This window comes from Centroberyx affinis, unplaced genomic scaffold (assembly GCF_046629955.1).
Source record: "Centroberyx affinis isolate AG114_WGS23_722 - 3 ecotype Tasmania unplaced genomic scaffold, CSIRO-AGI_Caff_v1 ptg001667l_1, whole genome shotgun sequence".
Lineage (NCBI taxonomy): Eukaryota > Metazoa > Chordata > Actinopteri > Beryciformes > Berycidae > Centroberyx > Centroberyx affinis.
The window spans coordinates 364,092-387,834 of NW_027280092.1; the positions used below are offsets into that span (position 1 = coordinate 364,092).

The 23,743-nt window shown below is 39.0% G+C and overlaps 1 protein-coding gene across 1 annotated transcript; it reads left to right on the top strand.

Moving 5' to 3' along the window:
* The first annotated feature begins 1,070 nt into the window (after window positions 1-1,070).
* On the top strand, window positions 1,071-23,055 carry LOC139651444 (myosin-6-like). Its single transcript, XM_071528359.1, has 37 exons — window positions 1,071-1,271; window positions 2,347-2,490; window positions 2,578-2,734; window positions 2,852-2,879; window positions 3,020-3,125; window positions 3,298-3,390; window positions 3,471-3,534; window positions 3,879-3,977; window positions 4,060-4,163; window positions 4,243-4,381; window positions 4,758-4,876; window positions 4,973-5,122; window positions 5,211-5,381; window positions 5,507-5,816; window positions 5,922-5,989; window positions 6,476-6,681; window positions 6,774-6,897; window positions 7,012-7,148; window positions 7,232-7,487; window positions 7,677-7,919; window positions 8,021-8,197; window positions 8,290-8,435; window positions 8,535-8,625; window positions 9,784-10,173; window positions 10,491-10,617; window positions 10,907-11,025; window positions 11,116-11,312; window positions 11,770-11,953; window positions 12,085-12,250; window positions 12,348-12,472; window positions 12,623-12,931; window positions 13,087-13,290; window positions 13,421-13,717; window positions 13,878-13,982; window positions 14,092-14,187; window positions 14,363-14,497; window positions 23,035-23,055. The coding sequence occupies exons 1-37, from the start codon at window positions 1,071-1,073 to the stop codon at window positions 23,053-23,055; spliced, it is 5,808 nt and encodes a 1,935-aa protein (XP_071384460.1).
* The last annotated feature ends 688 nt before the right edge of the window (window positions 23,056-23,743 follow it).

The window sequence follows — 23,743 nt, forward strand, 5'->3', positions numbered from 1 at the left end:
GAGTATAAGTTTGTAGTACAAATGTGATTTTCCTAACAGATTAGGAAGCCCCGCACTGACACAGAAAAAGGGAACAAGCATTGATATCTAATTTCCATGAGCATCATGTAAATAACTCATGAGCTTTTAAGCTCCAAATCAGGAGATGCAACTCTGGATGATGCCAAAAATGTAGTCAGTGTTCAACCCCTCTTCTTCCCTCTTGCAACAACAACAGATCTCATAGGTCTATCATGCCCACACCTCTCGTCCCAAATATTGTTCGGATCTCTTTTTCAAATCGTATGTTTAATCTCATGTCCTATTTCCATGTATGGGTCGGCAGAACCTTATATAAAGAGGGAAGCAGGGTAAGAAGACAACACCAGTCTATCAGACACCAGGCAGCCTGAAGATAGGATCACAGCTTTCATCAGATTTTTACATCTTTTGCCTTAGCAACACAGAGTATAACAGACAAGCAGTTCAATAAATTAATAAGTATATTTGTTCAATTCTCAGTAGGGAGACTTATCACTCCAAAGCCATCTCAAGAGTTATCAACATCAGGTAAGATTTTCCATTCGTTGATATGAATTACATTTTTGTTTTGGCTTATTCTTGAAATATGATTTCAAGCATTATTCATTAGTAATAATCCTCAAGAAGCTCTTTGATCAGTTTTAGGGCTGCTAATGGATTAGACAGAGACTTGCATGGATTTTCATATTCATATCAGTTGCATTTTTAGCACAGCATCACCATGCCAAAAAATGCAGGCAGACACATTTAATACCTGTTAACTGGTCAGTCTGAATATGGCAACCATTTTTATTGTAGGCTTGGCTACTATGCTTTTTATATATATATCTTACCAAACTACTAGTTTCAATTTGAATATCTTATCATCATCTTATCATTGTTTCTAGTATATACTGCGTTTTTATAGCTGGGGACATTGTATAAGAACTTGGGATTGTATGAAGACTCAAGTGCTTAGATGTCAGGATAGGAGATGCTATTTAGCATTCTGGTGTTTAGGCTAAATATCTCTGGCAAATATTCTCAGGTAAACCTCTACAACCGTAGAAATGGGAGACGCCTTGATGGCGGAATTCGGGGCCGCTGCTTCTTTTCTGAGAAAATCAGATAAGGAACGTCTGGAGGCCCAGACCCGGCCCTTTGACATGAAAAAAGAGTGCTTTGTGCCCGACCCTGAGGTTGAGTACGTGAAAGCCCAAGTAACCAGCAGAGATGGGGACAAAGTCACCGTTGACACTGAGTTTGGAAAAGTAAGTGTGTCAGATAAATACATGTATATATATGTGTATATATATATATATATATATATATATATATATATATACGTACACACACACACACACACACACACATATATATATATATATATATATATATATATATAGATATGATATACAGTAGATATACCGTAAAACTTCAATTAACAGCCCAGGCTTTTATTTGCTTCAAACACTGAACTCAACCGGCCTATATTTGGGACAGGCGTCTATATGGGACAGGCCTTTAATTCCTTTCGCACAAAACTCTTGCTCAGCAAAGATGGGAAATACTATCAAATTGTTTATTTAAACCAGTATGAATATTACTTGTATAAAAATTAGGCTATCGAATAAATACATCAATTACGAATCATTCATTTGATCTCGCTCCCAGAGACAGCGCTGAGAGAGAGAGAGAGAGAGAGAGAGAGAGAGAAGCGGTGGTCGAGCGAGCTAGAAAGTGAATGAAGAGAGGGAGCAGTGGCAGCGAGAAAGCCGTGAATCAGAGAAATAAAACGTTATTTTCTGATTGTTTCACAGCGGTTATGTTCTAAAGCACAGAGAGCAGAGAGAGAGAGAGAGAGAGAGAGCCCTGTATCAAAATACCAGTAGCCTACCTTAAAAAGGATGAAAGCCGAAAAAAGATCAACGGAGAAATGTCTTGCTGCTGCTTCTCCTGAGTTTTGTTCAGCAAATTTGACAACTGACAGCTTGAATTTCAGGTCGTACTTTTTTCTCTGTGCCACCATGGCGATCAGCAAATGTGACTGACATTTGAATGCAAGTAAAAAAATAAATAAACTGCTTCGCAGCGTCAATGGCAACCGGCTTCTAATTGAGACCGGCCTTTATTTGTCAAAACGTGTAGCCACACCCGGCCAGTAAAAGGACTCTGCGTTTAATTGGGACTCGGCTTTTAATTGAAGTTTTACGGTAGATATATACAGTATATACAGTATATATACTTTGTACAGAAAGAAAACTATACATAGGCCTAAATCTTAGGCCTATGTATAGGCCTTTTTTTTACATTACTTGAAGTATTCCCTGTGGTTATTCATTTCAGACTGTAACCCATAAGGAGTGTGACATCCACCCCCAGAACCCGCCAAAGTTCGATAAAATTGAGGACATGGCGATGTTCACCTTCCTCCATGAGCCTGCTGTGCTGTTTAACCTCAAAGAGCGTTACGCAGCATGGATGATCTACGTGAGTAATGACGACCAATCTGCAGATCTCTCCACTGTATCACACAGTCAGTTCAATGAAAAAGACTTGTGATATCTTCCTCTACAGACCTACTCAGGACTGTTCTGTGTGACTGTCAACCCCTACAAGTGGCTGCCAGTGTACGATCAGTCAGTGGTCAATGCCTACAGAGGCAAGAAGAGGACTGAAGCTCCTCCTCACATCTTCTCCATCTCTGACAATGCCTACCAGTATATGTTGGCAGGTATGATCAGCCCTTTGTATATGCATTCTGCATTTTGTATCTGTAATCTTCTCTCTGGCACCCTGTCTAAACATGTAAAGAAAATGTATCACATTGTTGTCCTCAATCTCCTCACAGACAGAGAAAACCAGTCTGTCCTTATTACGTAAGTAATTTCTGGAAATCATATCTATTTGGATTTTGAAGAGTATAAAGTATGCTGTGTCTTAACAGTAGTGCTTATGTGGTGGCTACAAACATCTCATACATGTTCAGTTTACATCACCTACTTGTTTTTATCCCTAGTGGAGAATCTGGTGCTGGAAAGACTGTGAACACCAAGAGAGTCATCCAGTACTTTGCCAGCATTGCAGCTGTTTCTGGCAAGAAGGATGCTGCTCAGGAGAAAAAGGTTGGCTAGATAATGCTTTGATAGTTAAAATTATAGGATACAGCAGGATTATGTGTATTATGATAAACATAATAAATGAAATATCCTGAAGTTAATTTAGCAACAAGGGCTATGTAAATTTCATATTCGCAACAGTGTTTGGGCCTAATTTTTACATCCATTAAATAAACAGGGAACCCTGGAGGATCAAATCATCCAGGCCAACCCTGCTCTGGAGGCTTTTGGAAATGCCAAGACCATCAGAAATGACAACTCCTCTAGATTTGTAAGTTTTCTTTATTACCAAACTTACAGAGTAACCATTTTGATGGTTCAACCTAATTGTCCATTTCTCACCTCTCACAGGGTAAATTCATACGAATCCACTTTGGGGTCAGTGGAAAGTTGTCTTCTGCTGACATTGAGACATGTAAGTACAGTATACTGTTAGATTGTACAGTAAAAATACTGTATATTTCAATACCCTGGGACCATGCAGACCATGGGATAGCAGCATCAGAGCAATATCTAGATATCATTTAGGCTAGATGATGCTCTGATGAAGACATAGAACCGAAACATGTTAGCCTGATGTATTTTATTGCTAAGTATTGCTTAGCTCCAAAGAAAATCTTTGGAGTGCCGCTATCCCGTGGTCTGTATGGTTCTACTGTGATTTAATGTTGTAGCAGTGCTAAACAAGAGGCAACATGAGAAGGCGCACATTATACTTTATATTTCAATACCCTTTTTGTAATTTCTTGTTTTAATAAGATCTTCTGGAGAAATCCCGTGTCACTTATCAGCTTAAGGCTGAGAGAGACTACCACATCTTCTACCAGATTCTGTCACAAAAGAAACCAGAACTGCTGGGTGAGTGCTGAAAAATTGTGGAATATATTCAACACTCAAATGTATCACAGAAATACATACAAACATTTGTTTCTTTTGACAGAGATGCTGCTAATTACCAACAACCCCTTTGACTATGCCTACATCTCCCAGGGAGAGACAACTGTGGCTTCTATTAATGATTCTGAGGAGCTGATCGCTACTGACGTAAGTGAAATAATGTGGGTGTTAAAAACTCTATGATTAGTTTCACAGCTAACTCAAATGAAATTTTGTTCTGTTTAAGGATGCTTTTGATGTCCTGGGCTTCACTCAAGAGGAGAAGAATGGCATTTACAAGCTGACCGGTGCCATCATGCATTATGGAAACATGAAGTTCAAACAGAAGCAGAGGGAGGAGCAGGCAGAGCCTGATGGCACTGAGGGTAAATGATTAGGACCGTAATGGCAGAGAATAGATTATGGGTTTAAAAAAAACATCACACTTTGAAATCAGATTTTTTTAAACTTATGTTTGAATGCTTCAAAACTAATTTGAGGAAACCCTAATCCTAACAGAGAGAACAGTTACACTGCCTAGCCTTACTGTTTAGCTCTTGTTTGACAATAATGCTTGACTTTACTTCTCAGGTAAATGATAGTAGCAGTTTTTTGGAAATGTGTCCATTGATAAAATTCTCATTTATTTTCTTAAAACAGTAATTCTTAGGGGTGCGACTGATCCCTATCACCAATTCAGGTTTCTATGAAATCAAAGATTCTATATACTGATTACTTCCACTAAACAAAATACTTTTACAGATGTCGACAAAGTTGCATATCTGATGGGTTTGAACTCTGCTGACCTTATCAAGGGCCTGTGTCACCCAAGAGTGAAAGTAGGCAATGAGTGGGTTACCAAAGGTCAGAGTGTACAGCAGGTGAGTTTGAGATTGCAGTTGCATTGAAATCTATTTGGGTTTTAACAATAAAGTGAGTTGAAATGTTAATCTAAACAATTAAATCTAATTATCTAGGTATACTACTCTATTGGTGCACTGGCAAAGTCAGTGTATGAGAAAATGTTCTTGTGGATGGTGGTGAGAATCAACCAATCACTGGATACAAAGCAGCCTCGCCAGTACTTCATTGGCGTGTTGGACATTGCTGGATTTGAGATCTTTGATGTAAGTGTTAAGTGTTTTACATAAATGTGACATTTTAATGAAAAATATCAAATATACATTCTCTAACTTTTCCTTTTTGCCAACTTAGTTCAACACCTTTGAGCAACTGTGCATCAACTTCACTAATGAGAAGCTGCAACAGTTCTTCAACCACCACATGTTTGTGCTGGAGCAAGAGGAGTACAAGAAAGAGGGCATTGTGTGGGAGTTCATTGACTTTGGTATGGACTTGGCTGCCTGCATTGAACTCATTGAGAAGGTTGGTGTGGTATAAACTGTGATTTCAGAGGCAATGAAAACTGATGTAACAAAAGCAAGCTCTTATCTGTGACAAGTTTACATGACTGAATATTTCATTCAATTCTAATTCCTTCCTTCCGGTAGCCCATGGGTATCATGTCCATCCTTGAAGAGGAGTGCATGTTCCCCAAAGCCAGTGATGCAACATTTAAGGCTAAACTGTATGACAACCATCTGGGTAAAAATCCCAACTTCCAGAAGCCAAGAATTGTCAAGGGGAAACCAGAGGCTCATTTCTCCCTGGTTCACTATGCTGGCACTGTTGATTACAACATCGGTAACTGGCTGGTGAAGAACAAGGATCCACTGAATGAGACTGTGGTCGGACTCTTCCAGAAGTCAACCTTGAAGTTATTGTCCGTGCTATTTGCTGGGTATGCTGGTGCAGACTCAGGTATGTAAAATTTTGTCTCAGCAAACAGATAAAAAGCATATTAAATATTCAAGATGATTTTGGTAACACACAGAGTCTATGCTTTATTTATCCAACTTATACCAGAGTCTGGCGGAGGAGGAGGGAAAAAGAAGAAGGGGTCCTCCTTCCAGACTGTGTCTGCATTGCACAGGGTGAATTTCTAGTTTATATTTAATAAATCAAACAATGAACTTCTCAAGTGATATCAGAGCAAAGGCTCTGAATTGAATTTCATATTACGTAAACCAGGGTTGCACTGATCAATCAGTCATAGATCATAATCGGCCAATAAACGTAAATAGTTCAATAGGTCTAAATAGGTCATCAGTGTTTGGCTGATGACTGTTTCAACTTCCTGATAAAAAAAAAAAAAGGATCAGGAATCTGGTCAAAAGCACTTTTATATGATGTACTGTTGTTAGTAGAAAGTCTTGGTAAAAGCATCATTTCAATAGGTGATTGGATAGGTGATTGGATTGGATCGGTGATTGGCCGATCACACTGTTAAAAAATAGGCAATCTGAATTGGCCCAAGAAAACCTGATCGGTGCATCCCTACTGTAAACACAGATCTAATCACAGCACCTGAAATACAAAAACATAATTGTTTGCACTGCATTTATTGTCCACATCTAAAGGAAAACCTGAATAAACTCATGACCAACCTGAGGTCTACTCACCCCCACTTCGTGCGCTGCCTGATCCCCAATGAGACTAAGACTCCTGGGGCGATGGAGAACCCTCTAGTCATGCACCAGCTGCGCTGTAACGGTGTGTTGGAAGGCATCAGGATCTGCAGAAAGGGATTCCCCAACAGGATCCAGTATGGAGACTTCAAACAAAGGTAAGAAAAGCAGTCACTCTTTACTAAATCTTCAACTATTTGCTAGAATGGATATTCAATAATTGTAATAAAATTACATTTTATTAATTCAGATATCGTATTCTGAACCCTAATGCCGTCCCTGAGGGGCAGTTCATTGACAACAAGAAAGCAGCAGAAAAACTGCTAGGCTCTCTGGATATCGACCATGAGCAATATAAGTTGGGACACACAAAGGTTGGTTCTGTATCTGCATTAGCTCAAAAAATTGCAGGGCCCAATGTTGGAATAAATAATTTAAAATGTATTTTCCTTGGAAGAAGTTACAATAAGATCATCTGTCAATATTAGGTGTTCTTCAAAGCTGGTCTCCTGGGTGTTCTTGAGGAGATGAGAGATGATCGTCTTGCTCTGATCATCACTGGAATTCAAGCAAGAGCCAGAGGAATACTTGCTAGAATTGAGTTCCAGAAAATTGTAGAGCGCAGGTTGGTGCATAACTTCTCAAATTCACTGTAAAAAAATCAAAGGTGCTGAAAAGATGCACTGAACTTACTGACGTTATTCACAGGGATTCCTTACTTGTGATCCAGTGGAACGTGCGTGCCTTCATGGGTGTCAAAAATTGGCCCTGGATGAAGATGTACTTCAAGATCAAGCCTCTGCTGAAATCAGCTGAAACAGAGAAGGAGATGGCAAACATGAAGGATGAATTCCTGAAGCTAAAGGAAGCTTATGCTAAATCTGAAGCCCGTAAGAAAGAGCTGGAGGAAAAAATGGTCTCACTTCTCCAAGAGAAGAATGACTTGCAACTCCAATTCCAATCTGTGAGTTAAGTCATAAAATAAATACATAAAAAATGACAAATGCACAAACCATTATATATACATACATACATATATATATATATATATATATATATATATATATATATATACATATATATATATATATATATATAAAGGATTCTGTATTCAATGAATAACATTTTATTTCAATGAATTGTCTGTATGTAGGAGCAAGACAATCTCTCAGATGCTGAAGAGCGCTGTGAGGGTCTGATCAAGAGCAAGATCCAGCTTGAGGCAAAATCCAAAGAGCTGACAGAGAGACTGGAAGATGAGGAGGAAATGAATGCCGAGCTAACTGCTAAGAAGAGGAAGTTGGAGGATGAGTGTTCAGAGCTCAAGAAGGATATTGATGATCTGGAGCTCAGTCTGGCTAAGGTGGAGAAGGAGAAACATGCTACTGAGAACAAGGTAATGAAAAACCTTTTACTTCTTTTACTACTTTTACTGAATCTACTGTATATGTCTGTATTACAAAATTCTAACGCTAACTATGTGATCTGTTTTGTTAGGTTAAAAACCTGACTGAGGAAATGGCAGCATTGGATGAAATCATTGCCAAGCTGACCAAGGAAAAGAAAGCTCTTCAGGAGGCTCACCAGCAAACGCTAGATGACCTGCAGAGTGAGGAGGACAAAGTCAACACTCTGTCCAAGGCAAAAGCCAAGCTGGAGCAGCAAGTAGATGATGTGAGTACTGTAACTAACTTTGTGACTAAAAATGATGTTTTAGAGACAAAATTATTATAACATGGCTTCTGCTGCAATCTATTATTTGTTAGCTTGAGGGGTCATTGGAGCAAGAGAAGAAAGTGAGGATGGATCTGGAAAGAGCCAAGAGAAAGCTGGAGGGTGACTTAAAGTTAACCCAAGAAAATGTGATGGATCTGGAGAACGACAAGCAGCAGCTGGAGGAACGGCTCAAAAAGTAAATCTATACTATTCATGTATTGTCATGAATATGACATCTGTTATGCAACAATAATTGATTACTAAGGTGAACCATTTTCTCATTTCAATTTCAAAGGAAAGACTTTGAAATCAGCCAACAACTGAGCAAGATTGAGGATGAACAGGCCATGGGCACTCAACTCCAGAAGAAACTGAAGGAGTTACAGGTAACCAACACAGCAGATTTTTGCCGGGCCTCTGGGACCAGCCTAGAAGATTGAAAGTAGCTAACTGACTGACTGACTGACGCGACTGTGAAAGTCGCGCAAGAAGTGGCGTCAAGACCAACACAGTTATGGTGGTAGACGTGATATTGTTATGGTGTGTTTCCGCCCCCGGATTTCAAACTGGAAAAACATGGTGGCTTGTTTGGAAACTTTCTCTTATATTACGAAAATGATTCACTGATATGTGTTTCTGAAAACTTTTGAGGCGAGAAATCAGCCATGCTGAATCTGTCTTCATTTTACATCGACAACGGCTAGTTTAAAAGTTTGTACACAACTTTCTGGAGTTTTCAGAGGCGGCGAGTCACGCTACTACAAGCGTCCCTTCATATCTGGAATGAACATCTGCATAGTAACAGGTGTGTCATCGTTCACTTTATTGTCCAGTCAAAGATAAAGTGTCTTCCGCGGAAAACGTAGTTGTCAGGCATCACAACCTGAGAGAGCGAGAGAGAAAAACCGAATCGAGAGAAATTGACAAATATTAAACTCCATCTCGCTGCGACTGAGGCTCAGTGGACTGACTTAATTTCAGGCTATAGTCTATTTTCTAACCCCGGTGCCAGGGAATGTGCGACCTGTTGAGAGTGACACCAGTGAGTGTGCATGCATATAATGTGTGCACATCAGTTTGTTCAAGTGCAACTCCATACACAAGTGAGACTTAACTGTGGTTGAAGTTCAAAGTGTGTGTGTGTGTGTGTGTGTGTGTGTACATGTCTGTGTGTGTATGGGCACTCAAGACTGGAAATTTAATGTTAGTATGTTATGTTATGTTTGAATGATATCTGAATAAATGTCTCAAAATAGACTGCAAACTTTGAGGCCCTTTTTCTCAAAAACATAGTTTGGTAACAGTCAAGACATAAAGGGGCATAAATGCCCCTCTTTCCAACATTGTATTAAACTCAAACTGACTGAAAATGATAGAGCAGGTCTCGGGCAGAACAGAACACGTATTATACTATAGGGTGTGAAAGCCAAGAGGAGGCCCGGCTTGCACTAGGTCTACCTAGTCTTGTTTATCTGCTGCTTTGTTATCTCTTTACTATATGAATGCCTCCTCAAAATGTTTAATCTTTTATGAACTTCATCAAGGCCCGCATTGAAGAGCTTGAGGAAGAGCTGGAGGCAGAGAGAGCTGCCCGTGCCAAGGTGGAGAAACAGAGAGCAGACTTGTCCAGAGAGCTGGAGGAGATCAGTGAGCGGCTGGAGGAGGCTGGTGGAGCCACTGCTGCGCAGATTGAGATGAACAAGAAGAGGGAGGCTGAGTTCCAGAAGGTGCGCAGAGACCTTGAAGAGGCCACTCTGCAACATGAAGCCACTGCTGCTACTCTTAGGAAGAAGAATGCTGACAGTGTGGCTGACCTGGGAGAGCAGATTGACAACCTTCAGAGAGTCAAGCAGAAGCTGGAGAAAGAAAAGAGTGAGCTCAGACTGGAACTTGATGACGTGGTCTCCAACATGGAGCACATCGTCAAAGTCAAAGTAAGACAGCTAAACCAAACCAATCTTCATCTAAAGCATCTTAAGACATAGTATAAGAAAATAAGCCAAGGATCAAAATTCTAGACAGTACACAAGGGAAACATGGCTGTGTTCTCTAATGTAACAATGTATCAGGACCACTAGCCAAAATGAAAAACTATAATATCATGTATTGAGCCTCTCTTTAGGCCATGGTGTTAGTGGTGGAATATACACTTGTCCTAACTGCTACTGACTGTTTGTTGTCATATGTGAAAAGCCTGGATTTACATTGAGTCTATGACATTAATATATTTATATGAAATTATTTCATTCAGGCAAACCTAGAGAAAATGTGCCGCAGTCTCGAGGATCAAATGAGTGAATACAGGACAAAGGCGGATGAAGGCCAGCGTACCATCAATGATTTCACAATGCAAAAAGCAAAGCTTCAAACAGAAAATGGTATTGTAAAAGTTTACACTTCAATTGAAATTCAAGTTGAATTTTTCATTGTCCCTGACAAACAACCTGTCTTCAAATACAAATAGCATACACCATAACATTCAACAATATAATCACAGGTATAAAATAATAACTTATATTGTATCAGAATATTGTTGAGCAAGGCAAGAGCACGCTTGCAATATATTACACACTGAAAATTTCAACAAATACAGTATATATCAATATCATTTGATAGAAAATAGCCACCAGTAATTATGAAGTGAGTACTTATAAATCTTATCTACAGGTGAGCTTGCTAGGCAGCTGGAGGAGAAGGACTCTCTTGTATCCCAACTGACCAGAGGGAAGCAGTCATACACTCAGCAGATTGAGGACCTCAAGAGACAACTGGAGGAAGAAGTCAAGGTATTTCTACCAGAACTGGTTTGAAAATAATGTGCCATATTGTCTGTAAACAAAATGACTTTGACTTGACCTCTTATTTCCTTATTATAGGCTAAGAATGCACTTGCCCATGCAGTGCAGTCTTCCCGCCATGACTGTGACCTGCTGAGGGAGCAGTATGAGGAGGAGCAGGAGGCCAAGGCAGAGCTGCAACGTAGCATGTCCAAGGCAAACTCTGAGGTGGCTCAGTGGAGAACTAAGTATGAAACTGATGCCATCCAAAGGACTGAGGAGCTTGAGGAGGCAAAGTAAGCACTCCATAAATTACAGGGTAACAAAGAATTGCCTTTTATCTAAAATTTCAACTAATTTAAGAATTCCTACCTCACTTTAAAACAAAAAAATCTAAAACACAATCAGTAAAATATTGTGATTTATTTGTCATTCCAATGACAAAAGCTCAGATGTAATTGTATCATCCGATTCTCAGTGTCATTCAACATATGTAAAACACATAAAAATGTAATCTGTACAATATATTGTCTTCTAATTTGTATGTCATTTTGTAGAAATATCCTGGTGACAGACCAACCCTTATTTATATAATGTGGCCAATTTTATCTGGTCCATGCACAGTTACATCATTACTGAAAACATGTCTCATATGAGACACCTTAAGATATAGTTAAAACAATTTGGCCATGATAAACCCCTTATGACCTGTGTGATAAATAATTTGATAGATATTTTCATTTTTGCCACTAGGAAAAAGCTGGCTCAACGCTTGCAAGATGCTGAGGAAGCTGTTGAAGCTGTTAATGCTAAATGCTCCTCCCTGGAGAAAACTAAACACAGACTCCAGAATGAAATTGAAGATCTCATGGTGGATGTGGAGCGATCTAACGCTGCTGCTGCAGCTCTGGACAAGAAGCAAAGAAACTTTGATAAGGTAATGAAATGTGAAAAAGATAGAAACTCAGTCCAGACCAGTAAAATATAATAAAGAATATTATTTCTGAAGGTATCAATTCAGAATTCTTAAGTTCATGACATATCTAATGTGATATATTATTGAACCAGGTCCTTGCTGAGTGGAAGCAGAAGTATGAGGAGTCCCAATCTGAGCTGGAAAGTACCCAGAAAGAGGCAAGGTCTCTCAGCACTGAGCTCTTCAAACTCAAGAACTCTTATGAAGAGTCTTTGGATCATCTCGAGACCATGAAGAGAGAGAACAAGAACCTCCAAGGTAGGAAGATATCATGAATCTTTAATATATTTGAATACATTGGATATATTGGGAAGGCTGGGACACAGTAAAATAATTGAATTTACTGTTAAAACAGAGGAAATTTCCGACCTGACTGAGCAACTTGGTGAGGGAGGAAAGAGCATCCATGAGCTGGAGAAAATCCGCAAACAACTGGAGCAGGAGAAGGCTGAGATACAAGCTGCTCTGGAGGAAGCTGAGGTGAGAAATGTTGAAATCTTCTATATGCATTGCTAATTTCTCCTTTATCATTATGATGTTGATATTACCTTTTTGGTTTACAAATTTTTAAAGGATTTCAAAGCTTTAATGCTTTGAAACACATACAATGGGTTACTGTTTTTTTAACAGGGCTCTCTAGAACATGAAGAGGGCAAAATCCTTCGGGCTCAGCTTGAGTTCAACCAGGTTAAGGCTGACATTGAACGCAAACTAGCTGAGAAGGATGAGGAGATGGAGCAGGCCAAGCGTAACCAGCAGAGAGTGGTGGACACTCTGCAAAGCTCCCTGGAGGCTGAAACCCGCAGCAGGAATGAGGCTCTGAGGCTGAAGAAGAAGATGGAAGGAGATCTCAATGAGATGGAGATCCAGCTCAGCCAGGCCAACAGGCAGGCAGCAGAGGCTCAGAAGCAGCTCAAGGGTGTCCATGTACATCTCAAGGTGATGCTTAAAAGTAAAAAAAAATAAAAAATAAAAAATAAAAAATAAAAAATGGTTTGCACAACTTGACTCTTTTGAATCACTGAGCAGTCAGTGGTTAAGCACATAAAAGGTATTCTGGGAATTCACAGTCTTTTTTAACAAACTCTTGACAGGACTCCCAGCTGCAGCTGGATGACGCACTCCGTGCCAATGATGATCTAAAGGAGAACATTGCCATTGTGGAGAGACGCAACAATCTGCTGCAGGCTGAACTTGATGAGCTGAGATCTCTGGTGGAGCAGACTGAGAGAGGTCGTAAACTGGCTGAGCAGGAACTGCTGGATGTCAGTGAGAGAGTTCAGCTGCTGCACTCTCAGGTATGTCAAAATTTGTAATCACTATATATATCAATTTGTAAATGTTAACATGCAGTATATATTATGATAAATTGCATGCTAATCTTTCTACTACTGGGCTATGATTATCTTGATTCTCTATTATCTGTAGAACACCAGCCTGCTCAACCAGAAGAAAAAGCTTGAGGGTGACACATCCCAGCTCCAGAATGAAGTGGAAGAGGCTGTGCAAGAGTGTAGAAATGCTGAGGAGAAGGCCAAGAAGGCCATTACTGATGCTGCCATGATGGCAGAGGAACTGAAGAAGGAGCAGGACACCAGCGCTCACCTGGAGCGCATGAAGAAGAACATGGAACAAACCATCAAGGACCTGCAGCACCGTCTGGATGAAGCTGAGCAAATCGCCATGAAAGGTGGCAAGAAGCAGGTCCAGAAGCTTGAGGCCAGGGTGAATATTTCTAATTTCCAAACAAATTTGATAACAGTATCTAATACAAGACTTGCACACAGGCCTTTTAGCATGCTATAGTTGAAATTATACTATAGATTGAATATAGAATACAATATTCCCTGCTTTGATAAAAGTTGCATCAACTGTTCCTTTAAAGGTGAGAGAGTTGGAAAATGAGGTGGATATGGAGCAGAGGAGAAGTAGTGACTCAGTGAAAGGTGTCCGCAAATACGAGAGACGCATCAAAGAGCTCACCTACCAGGTATATTCCACAGGCACAATGCATGGTTCTGTGTTAAATGTTCACCAACATATTAAGACAGAAAAGTAGGATTTAACAAGTGAATATGTTTCCTTTATTAATGGTACAGACAGAGGAGGACAAAAAGAATTTGAACCGCCTGCAGGACCTGGTCGATAAACTACAACTCAAAGTCAAATCCTATAAGCGGGCTGCAGAGGAAGCTGTAAGCCTAAATATATTATGTTTGCCGTTTTCATGAGTCAATCCTTTTGGAATTAATCCTTAGTAATGTTACTGCCATACTTTACCAAGAATTTTACATGTATGAGTGCACTCATAAATTGATTTAATGTCAACTATAATTAAATATGATTTACTGAATATTCATATTTATTAAGGAGGAACAGTCCAATGGGAATCTGGGCAAGTTGCGCAAGTTACAGCATGAGCTGGAGGAAGCAGAGGAGAGGGCTGACATTGCTGAGTCTCAGGTCAACAAGATGAGAGCCAAGAGCCGTGACACTGGTGCTAAGGTCAGTAGTGATGTAGAATATGGAAAATCAAAATAATGCAGTTCAGGGTGATATTGTTAGCCACTAAATGGAATTGGCAGCATTTTTTAAACGCTTTAGAGCATTAGTGAATGTTTGACCTTTAATCAATACTTGTATGAATGATTATTTTATCAAATGAATAACGCCTAATTAGTAATTAGGCTATGTCTGACAAAATGGGATCAATTGCAATCCACTGATACCTCAATTGGGTGGCATACAGCTGCCATGTAAGGTAGATCGTTATGAGTTTCAATTCTAAAGAACAAATATAGCTCTAATTTCACCAAAATTCTAATTATTACATTTTTTCTTTGTACAGAAAGCACTCGATGAAGAGTGAAGCTCTCAGTTGGACCTTCATGAAGATCTCTTGATTGTAGTCTTTTAGTTGTCCTTTATTCTCCATGCAACATGAGCAGAATATATAATAAATTGATTCTGGATGCATCACTGTGTGTGCTGTTCCCTGTATTTTACAAATGTTCATGTCAGAAATAACAATAAGATGCCATTTTGTCTTTTTTTGAAAAGGGTAAATTATGCAAAATATCAGGTGATTTTGTTGTTCCAATGTGTACAAAAAAATCAAGAGGAAATATACCCTGAATCTGACAAAATATGCAAACTGAGTGAATACTGTATGATGATGGAGGAAAATATTTAAATGAAAACACACATTGGTATTAGTTTGCCTCCAGTGCCACAAAATACTGTACATCAGCAACTTGATCATAGTGGTATGGACCACATCAAAGATGTGAAAAATACCTCCATCTAGTGGTAGAATAATTCTGGTCATTGTTCGCAGGTTTCCTAGACGTAATCTGGCTGTTGACAACATTTGAAAAATGATTCTTCATTGACAGATTTAATTCATTTATTACAGATGGATTCATTTGTATATTTTGGCATGGACAAGTTAGCCTAATCGGTCTTGGAATCCAACTTTTATACAGTGACAAGACAACTCATCTGGCAGGGCCTACATTTACCTTCTTTATCTTAATGCCAAAGTTGAATTTCTGGTAAATCATTTCCTGTTAATATCCACTGTTACTATGACTGACAAACTAAAATTAGAGACTACAGTAAATGGCAAATCCAACATCAGATTTGAGGATCCAAAGTCTAATAGAAAGAAGAACAACCTGACAGAATTGAGAAGATTACTATTCATAAACTTTAATCATGATAAGAGAAGCCCTAAAAACATGACAGGTCAATGATACTAATAGCATTTTTCAAATACTTTTGGTGGTAGTTTACAGTGTGGTATATCATAAAGCCACTACTAATATAAAGACAAAATGAAATGTAGTGGCCAGTCCTCTATACACATGCAGCCCTTCCTAACAATAGAGTGACCCTTACACAACAAAAGGAAAGTTGGGTTGGGTTACATGTCTCAATAAGCGAACTGCAGTTAAGAGTGCCAACCTTTGTTCCTTGTGTCTGAAAGACAATACCCTGCACCGCTGTGCTGATAGCTTGAGCAGATTGGACAGCTGAGAATGAGAACCAACAAGGCAAGGTTAAGCTCAAAATAGCTGCAAGTCGTTGATACTTAGTAAGAAGCTTGATTAGTTAGTAAAGAATAGCTGAAGGTTTTGGGTCATGAAAGGTGATACTGACAAGAAAAGGTATTGTCTGATGGGTGTTGGCATCTCTTCTAATCATGGCTGCAAAAGGTTTCTCGCAGTATGTCACTCTGAAATGAAGCTATTGTTACCATGGTAGTTCTCTTGACCCAATCAGAGTGTAGTTTTAGTCTTGAAACCTTGCAACCCTCACTGGTTGTGAGGTGTTAATGACAGCAGTATTGGGTCTTATATATGATATTGCAAACATAACACCAAAAAGATAGTACACCCATATACTGTACATCATCATTGTACTGAAAAGAAATATCCGTTGAAAGACACTTCAATATGTATAATTAACTCATCAAAACCATGAAAAGTGATATGTAATAAATGTTATACTGTATATCTATTAATACAAAATGTTTCATATCTATTGGGGGTTAAGAACTGCAGGCCTGTCTTTCAGTTGTCTTTCATTACAAAGCATGGAGTTACACAAAGTCACAAGTGGTGTTCTCAATCATCGCCACTTACCACTCCATCCTGTTTCTACGGCATTGTTTCCTTCTCTTTGTCTAGTGCTATAAAGATAACCCTGTGAAATTCCAACTGGACACATGTCTTTGATTGAGTGGGACAGCTTGTGAGGCGCGCTGGGATCTTGAAAGTCAGAGGCTGAGATCATTGACACATTAAAAAATAAATATTTACTACAATATGTCAATCACTAATTTATTAATTTAAACCAAACATTCAACCAACCAATTTTAACTTCTGTTTGAAAAGAGTTGCTTAAAATTTCTAATTTGTTTTTTCCTTTTTCTACGTTACACCAGAGACCACAATGAAAATAAGTAGTTCATTTTTGTTTTACCATATAGAATCTTAAAACCATTTTATCCTTTTGTTTTAAAAATGGTAAATAAATTAGACAAATCTATATCTCAAGGTAAACAGTGTAAATCGTATTGGTGACACATAATCACTAACTATTCTGTGTTTGAAAAAAAGGCTCTGCCTTTCCTTGATATTGCACTAGCACAATAATTTTTAAAAATGTATTCCTATATGATGCAATGTATTGTGTAAATGATACAGTTGTCACACAACCCAGCTTAATCCTTGCCCAAACAAAGAGGGTATATGTCACAGTCTACTTAATTCCACAGAGATTTAGTCTCCAAATGAGGGACTTGGACTCTATATAAAGAGTCAAAGGGCAAGCTTTACATTCACATCACTGTTCCACCTCAAGGTAAGCGTCTGTTAATCTTATATGTATAATACATTTAAAGCTAGGGCAGTATTCTGTATATGAAATGTATAGGCATGTGAAAGGCATATAACCCCAAAGACTTGAAGTACTTTCTCGTCTATTCCAAAAGGTCTAGCAAAAACACTACTCACTGAAATCATCAGGCAAGCACAATTTCCACATTCAATATTCTGATATTTTAGTATCACATAGACTGCATTCTGATGCTTAGGCTATTGTAACAACCTTAGGGCAACATTTTCAGGTAAACTTCATCAACTGTGGCAATGGCATCAGGGGATGCTGCAATGGCAGCGTTTGGGCGTGCAGCCCCATTTCTCCGCAAATCAGATAAAGGACGTTTGGAGGCCCAGACTCGCCCATTTGACATGAAAAGGGAATGTTTTGTGCCCGACCCTGAGGTTGAGTATGTCAACGCTTCCATTACCAGTATAGATCTGGACAAAGTCACCGTTCAAACTGAGCAGGGAAAAGTAAGTATGCTTCATCAACATTTGTGACATAAAGTGAATGCAAGTGACTACTCTGGAAGAGATTCATACAACTACCTCCTCAACAACCACTGCATCCTCACAAATACAAAAGATCACTTCATGGTATTAGGATACTGGAAAAAAATAGCAAAGTAATGTCCTCTTGGCTAAATCTCTCTACAGACAGTGACTGTGAAGGAGGCTGACGTCCATCCCCAGAACCTGCCAAAATTGAGGACATGTCAATGTTCACCTTCCTCCATGAGCCTGCTGTGCTGTTTAACCTCAAAGAGCGTTACGCAGCATGGATGATCTACGTGAGTAATGACGACCAATCTGCAGATCTCTCCACTGTATCAAACAGTCAGTTCAATGAAAAAGACTTGTGATATCTTCCTCTACAGACCTACTCAGGACTGTTCTGTGTGACTGTCAACCCCTACAAGTGGCTGCCAGTGTACGATCAGTCAGTGGTCAATGCCTACAGGCAAGAAGAGGACTGAAGCTCCTCCTCACATCTTCTCCATCTCTGACAATGCCTACCAGTATATGTTGGCAGGTAAGCCCAACTTGTTTTTTTTAATGCTTTGTAAGTTATGGCAAAATTATAAAATCTTGTTGATCTTGTTTATTTTTTTTATCTCTTCACAGACAGAGAGAACCATTCAGTCCTTATTACGTGGGTAATACTAATAAGTTATAAGTAGGCAAGGCAAGGCAAGGCAGCTTTATTTGTATAGCACATTTCATACACTGGGGCAATTCAAAGTGCTTTACAGAGTGATAAAAATACAGTAAAGGTAAAAGATTTACAATTAAAAAGTGCAAAAGTACAGACAAGAGATACAAAAGATAAAAGAAGTAGTAAAAGTAAACTAGTGCAGTTCAAATCAAATGAAATAGAATCAGATATCAGATAAGTATCAGATACAGTATATTTGCACTTTGCACTAAAATTTAAGGTGAGTCAGATCAGTGTATGGGTGTGGTAGCTGTATTGTGGACAATTCACGATCTTGCAACCAACGTAAAAACTTTCAAACAACTGTAACAAAATTGTGAAAATGCTAAAAATGAGTGTTTTTATAATTCCTAGTGGAGAATCAGGAACGACTGTAAGAGAGTCATCCAGTACTTACTCTGGCTAAGGTGGAGAAGGAGAAGCATGCTACTGAGAACAAGGTAAAAGTTCTGTTAATGTTAGCGGTAACTCTAATGATGGGTCTACAATGTGATAACACTGTACATCTTTTTCATTAGGTGAAAAACCTGACTGAGGAAATGGCATCTTGGGATGAAATCACTGCCAAGCGAGTGAGGAGGACAAAGTCAACACTCTGACCAAGGCAAAAGTCAAGCTGGAGCAGCAGGTTGATGATGTGAGTATATTTGTCTTACCCACCCATTTCAAGCAGGGTTAGACCTGTGTTTGTTTTCATTCTCCATTTTAATGGTTAATAATCTATCATTGTGAACTTTCCATCAGCTTGAGGGTTCCTTGGAACAAGAGAAAAAAGTGAGGATGGATCTGGAAAGAGCCGAGAGAAAGCTGGAGGGTGACTTAAAGTTAACCCAAGAAATTGTGATGGATCTGGAGAATGACAAGCTGGATGAACTACTCAAAAAGTAAACATTCTCTTTTAATAATCAACACAAAATCACCATAAATACAACTTTAATTCATAGTTAAAATTGAGGCTTGAGTTGACAGAAATTTTCTGCTATTGCACCACAGGAAAGACTTTGAAATGAGCCAGCTCAACAGCAAGATTGAGGATGAACAGATCATGGGTGCACAGCTCCAGAAGAAACTGAAGGAGCTGCTGGTAACTACTATAGTCGATATATTGAGCTTATCTATTTATTGAGTTATTGTTTATTAAATAGATACATTAACTTCTTCTGTAGGCTCGCATTGAGGAGCTGGAAGAAGAGCTGGAGTCTGAGAGAGCTGCACAAGCCAAAGTGGAGAAACAGAGAGCAGACCTAGCAAGAGAGCTGGAGGAGATCAGCGAGCGGCTGGAGGAGGCTGGTGGAGCCACTGCTGCCCAGATTGAGATGAACAAGAAGAGGGAGGCTGAGTTCCAGAAGATGCGCAGAGACCTTGAAGAGGCTACTCTGCAACATGAAGCCACTGCTGCTACTCTTAGGAAGAAGAATGCTGACAGTGTGGCTGAGCTGGGAGAGCAGATTGACAACCTTCAGAGAGTCAAGCAGAAGCTGGAGAAAGAGAAGAGTGAGCTCAGACTGGAGCTTGATGATGTGGTCTCCAACATGGAGCACATCGTCAAGTTAAAGGTAATCATAATGCTACACTGTGGGTCAGGACAGAGAAGCTGTCAGTCAAGCACATTTCACTAAGATTTCTACATGATTGAAATTGTACTTCACTCTTCATGTTGTGGTTCTATTAAACAGGGCTCCCTAGAGCACGAAGAGGGTAAGATCCCTGGAGGCTGAGACCCGCAGCAGGAATGAGGCTCTGAGGCTGAAGTAAAAGATGGAGGGGGATCTCAATGAGATGGAGATCCAGCTCAGCCAGGCCAACAGACAGGCAGCAGAGGCTCAGAAGTAGCTCAAGGGTGTCCATGCTGGAGGCCAGGGTGAGTATTTTTTAATTGCAATTCATTTTCAAAATGAAGCCTATAAACGTACAATATCAAGTATCTGTTGCAGAACCTATTATCTTTTTTTACTTGTTGCATAATGGTTAGTATTAACATTAGTACATTGTGGTCATCTGGTAAATTTTATTTAAATAAATTTACTATTTGTATTAAGGAAGAAATTACTGACAAAACAGTAACTAGAGATGACAATAATTTGCGCTAAAAGTTATTATTCAATGTTTCTTTGTAGGTGAGCGAACTGGAAAGTGAAGTAGAGATGGAGCAAAAGAAAAGCAGTGACTCCGCAAATATGAAAGACGCATCAAGGAGCTCACTTACCAGGTGACCTTGTTTACACCAGCTCTTTGTAAATTGCACATTTTAATCTGCAGGTCAGTAAAGCATTATTACTCCCATAAAAAAGTCAGGTTTAACAAAAACAACCAAGGGAAATGTAGCTTTATTCAAGGGCAAAAAAAGGGCTAATGATAACTTACTGTAACTTTTGCAGACTGAGGAGGGCCGCAAGAATTTGACCCGTCTCCAGGCCCTGGTGGATAAACTTCAACTCAAGGTCAAATCCTACAAGAAAGCAGCAGAAGAAGCTGTAAATTAAAGAAATGATTGCAATCATGGACAAAGCATTGCCTTTCAGATCATAAATTGCAAATGTTTGGCAGTGAACTGACTGCACAAAATGTATTTTCTCTTATAGGAGGAACAATCCAATACCAATCTCACCAAGTTCCATAAACTGCAACATGAGCTGGATGAGGCAGAGGAAAGGGCTGACATTGCTGAGTTGCAGATCAACAAGATGAGAGCCAAGAGCCGTGATGCTGGCTCCAAGGTGAGCTTTGTGATTAAGTAACTGGAAAAAAGAATGTCAAAACAATTCAGGATACAAAGCTATTCATGTTAACTAACTTGGCTTGCTTGCTATATCAAATTTAAAATTGAACACAGACTATACTGTGAAGTCAACTCAAATTCCTGCAGGCAGTTCCCATGTTGAAACAGTACTATCTCTCCACTACTGGCTTTGCTAATGTTTTGACCAAGACATCACTCTCACACTGATTTACTGAGCTTTTCTTATGTCTAGAAAAACAGACAGTACAATATATGACAGTCTTCAATTTTGAGGAAGTACATGATTTTTTTTTACATTTATATCTTTGAAACTTTGATTTATTTAGGAATCTTAATGATGCATTTGCATTGCAAATTCAGTATATAAATTCCTGAGGCACTGAAGCACTGACATTAACAATGACAGTAAGTTAACATTCGTTTTGTTATATTCAATCCCCATAAAATAGATGTGAAATACTGAAGTGCCTATATCAAGCATATGTTTAATTTTAAATTGTTTCTGCGCTATCTTCAACAAACCAACTGTTTGTTCCAAGATGAAAGTAATGTTAGGCTAATGCTACTCTTCAATAATTAACTAAGCAAGTTAGTAGCGTTAGCTTACTGTATGTGAATACTGTTAACGTTACCTATCATCAAATCTGTATGACCAAAGAGGCAAAATTCTTAACTGGTGGTTTAACACCAATATTTTTACAATCTTAACTTAACTAAGATAGGTTTTTCAGATAACGCTAACTTCAGCATAATTTAGCGTTGTTCGTTAACTTTAGCACACATATAGCCTAGCTAGCTATTTCACTTACCGTTAACAAATGTAAATAGTACATGTCAATTGTTAACTTTGATAACCGCAAGTTTTCAGTGGTTAACATTGCTAGCTGCCAATTAGTGAACGCAATTTGACAAACGTTTTTGCTCTAGCGTCATATTTTGGTTAACCTACCGGACCTACCTAACTGGGCAGATGTGGTGGCATGGACCTTCACGTGCTCCCGCCTCTGTACAGATGAGAAGCACCCAGCTGCAGCCTGCAGAACGGGGCGGGGCTACATCTGTAGCTAATTTAGCGGCTAAGGGTTAGCAGCTAGCGATCTGTAGCTAATATTAGCAGCTAGCGAGCGTATGCGCTGGGTGAGCAACTTTCATTGGAATGAATGGGCCGCCATCTTTGAATGCCTCATCCATTGTTTAATATATCCATGCTAGCGAGCCACTAATGATAGCATTGATGTTAACTATGTTTGTCGGTTGTGCATTGTGATGATTTGAATAGTGAGTACTGTAGTGAGTGAATCTCTCTCTCTCTCTACACACACACACACACACACACTTAGTGTGAACTGTACTGTCTTTGTCATTTGAAAAAAATCGAAAAGGTAATAAATTTCACCATAAAAACATTTTATTTTAATTGCTGGTGTTATTGACTTTTCTTATATGCAAGAGGGTGTTTGCGAATATATGTACGGTAGGAAACTAAATTGAATAACTACCGCTAAGTAAACAAACATAGGCTATATTCAATTTCAGCTTGTTTGCTCAAGTGGACAGAGCTGGTTGGTCAGAAATGGTCAGAAACAACAACATTACAAGATTTCTAAGGACATAGATTCAGAGTTTATGAATCATATTACATGACCATGTATATGAATTAACCCCACTCCACCCCTCTCTCTTTCTCTCTCTCACACAGAGGGGGCATGATGAAGAGTGACGTTCTGCCCTGGACCGTTCTGGCCATCCTTTCCTTGCTTCACTGTGGAAATAATTTCCTCCAGTATTAAAGCTGCAGTAGAATAAAGAGAATTTGCAATGAGACATTTGTCATATGTTTTCAAAGGTTTTTTTGGTAAGGCTGGTGGGAGAGAAATGGGATGATATGGTTTCATTCCCAAATGAGAAAAAAGTGTCACCTAGTCTTACAAAATATTTGACAGCCTAAAATGTAAACAAATTCTGGTACATTCTGAAGAATAGTGCGAAACTTAAGTCCTTCATTGACAACATTTTGACACTTTTAGAGACTAGCCTCTATATTTTATGATGAACTTCATGCAATGATTTCCTTAGCAAAATAGATATAAAACATTTTGAAAATTAACTATTTATATAGGTCTTGAACATGTTGCATGTACATGGTGTGCTCTGCTGCCTTTTGTTATGTGTGAGGCAATACATGCCTGAGTAATTTGACACACTCTCAATAGTCAATAATGTCTGTGAGATTTGATAGCAAACAGTCACACAAATCACAATCACACAATCACCAGAATAAAATAGAAAATACACACAATGTGGGCTATATAAAGGTTAATTAAATGTTTTGCTTATAACATGCAATAGCTTACATAATATGAGACGCTTTGGACCATCTTCAACATTCAACTGTCCAGTTCCTTCAG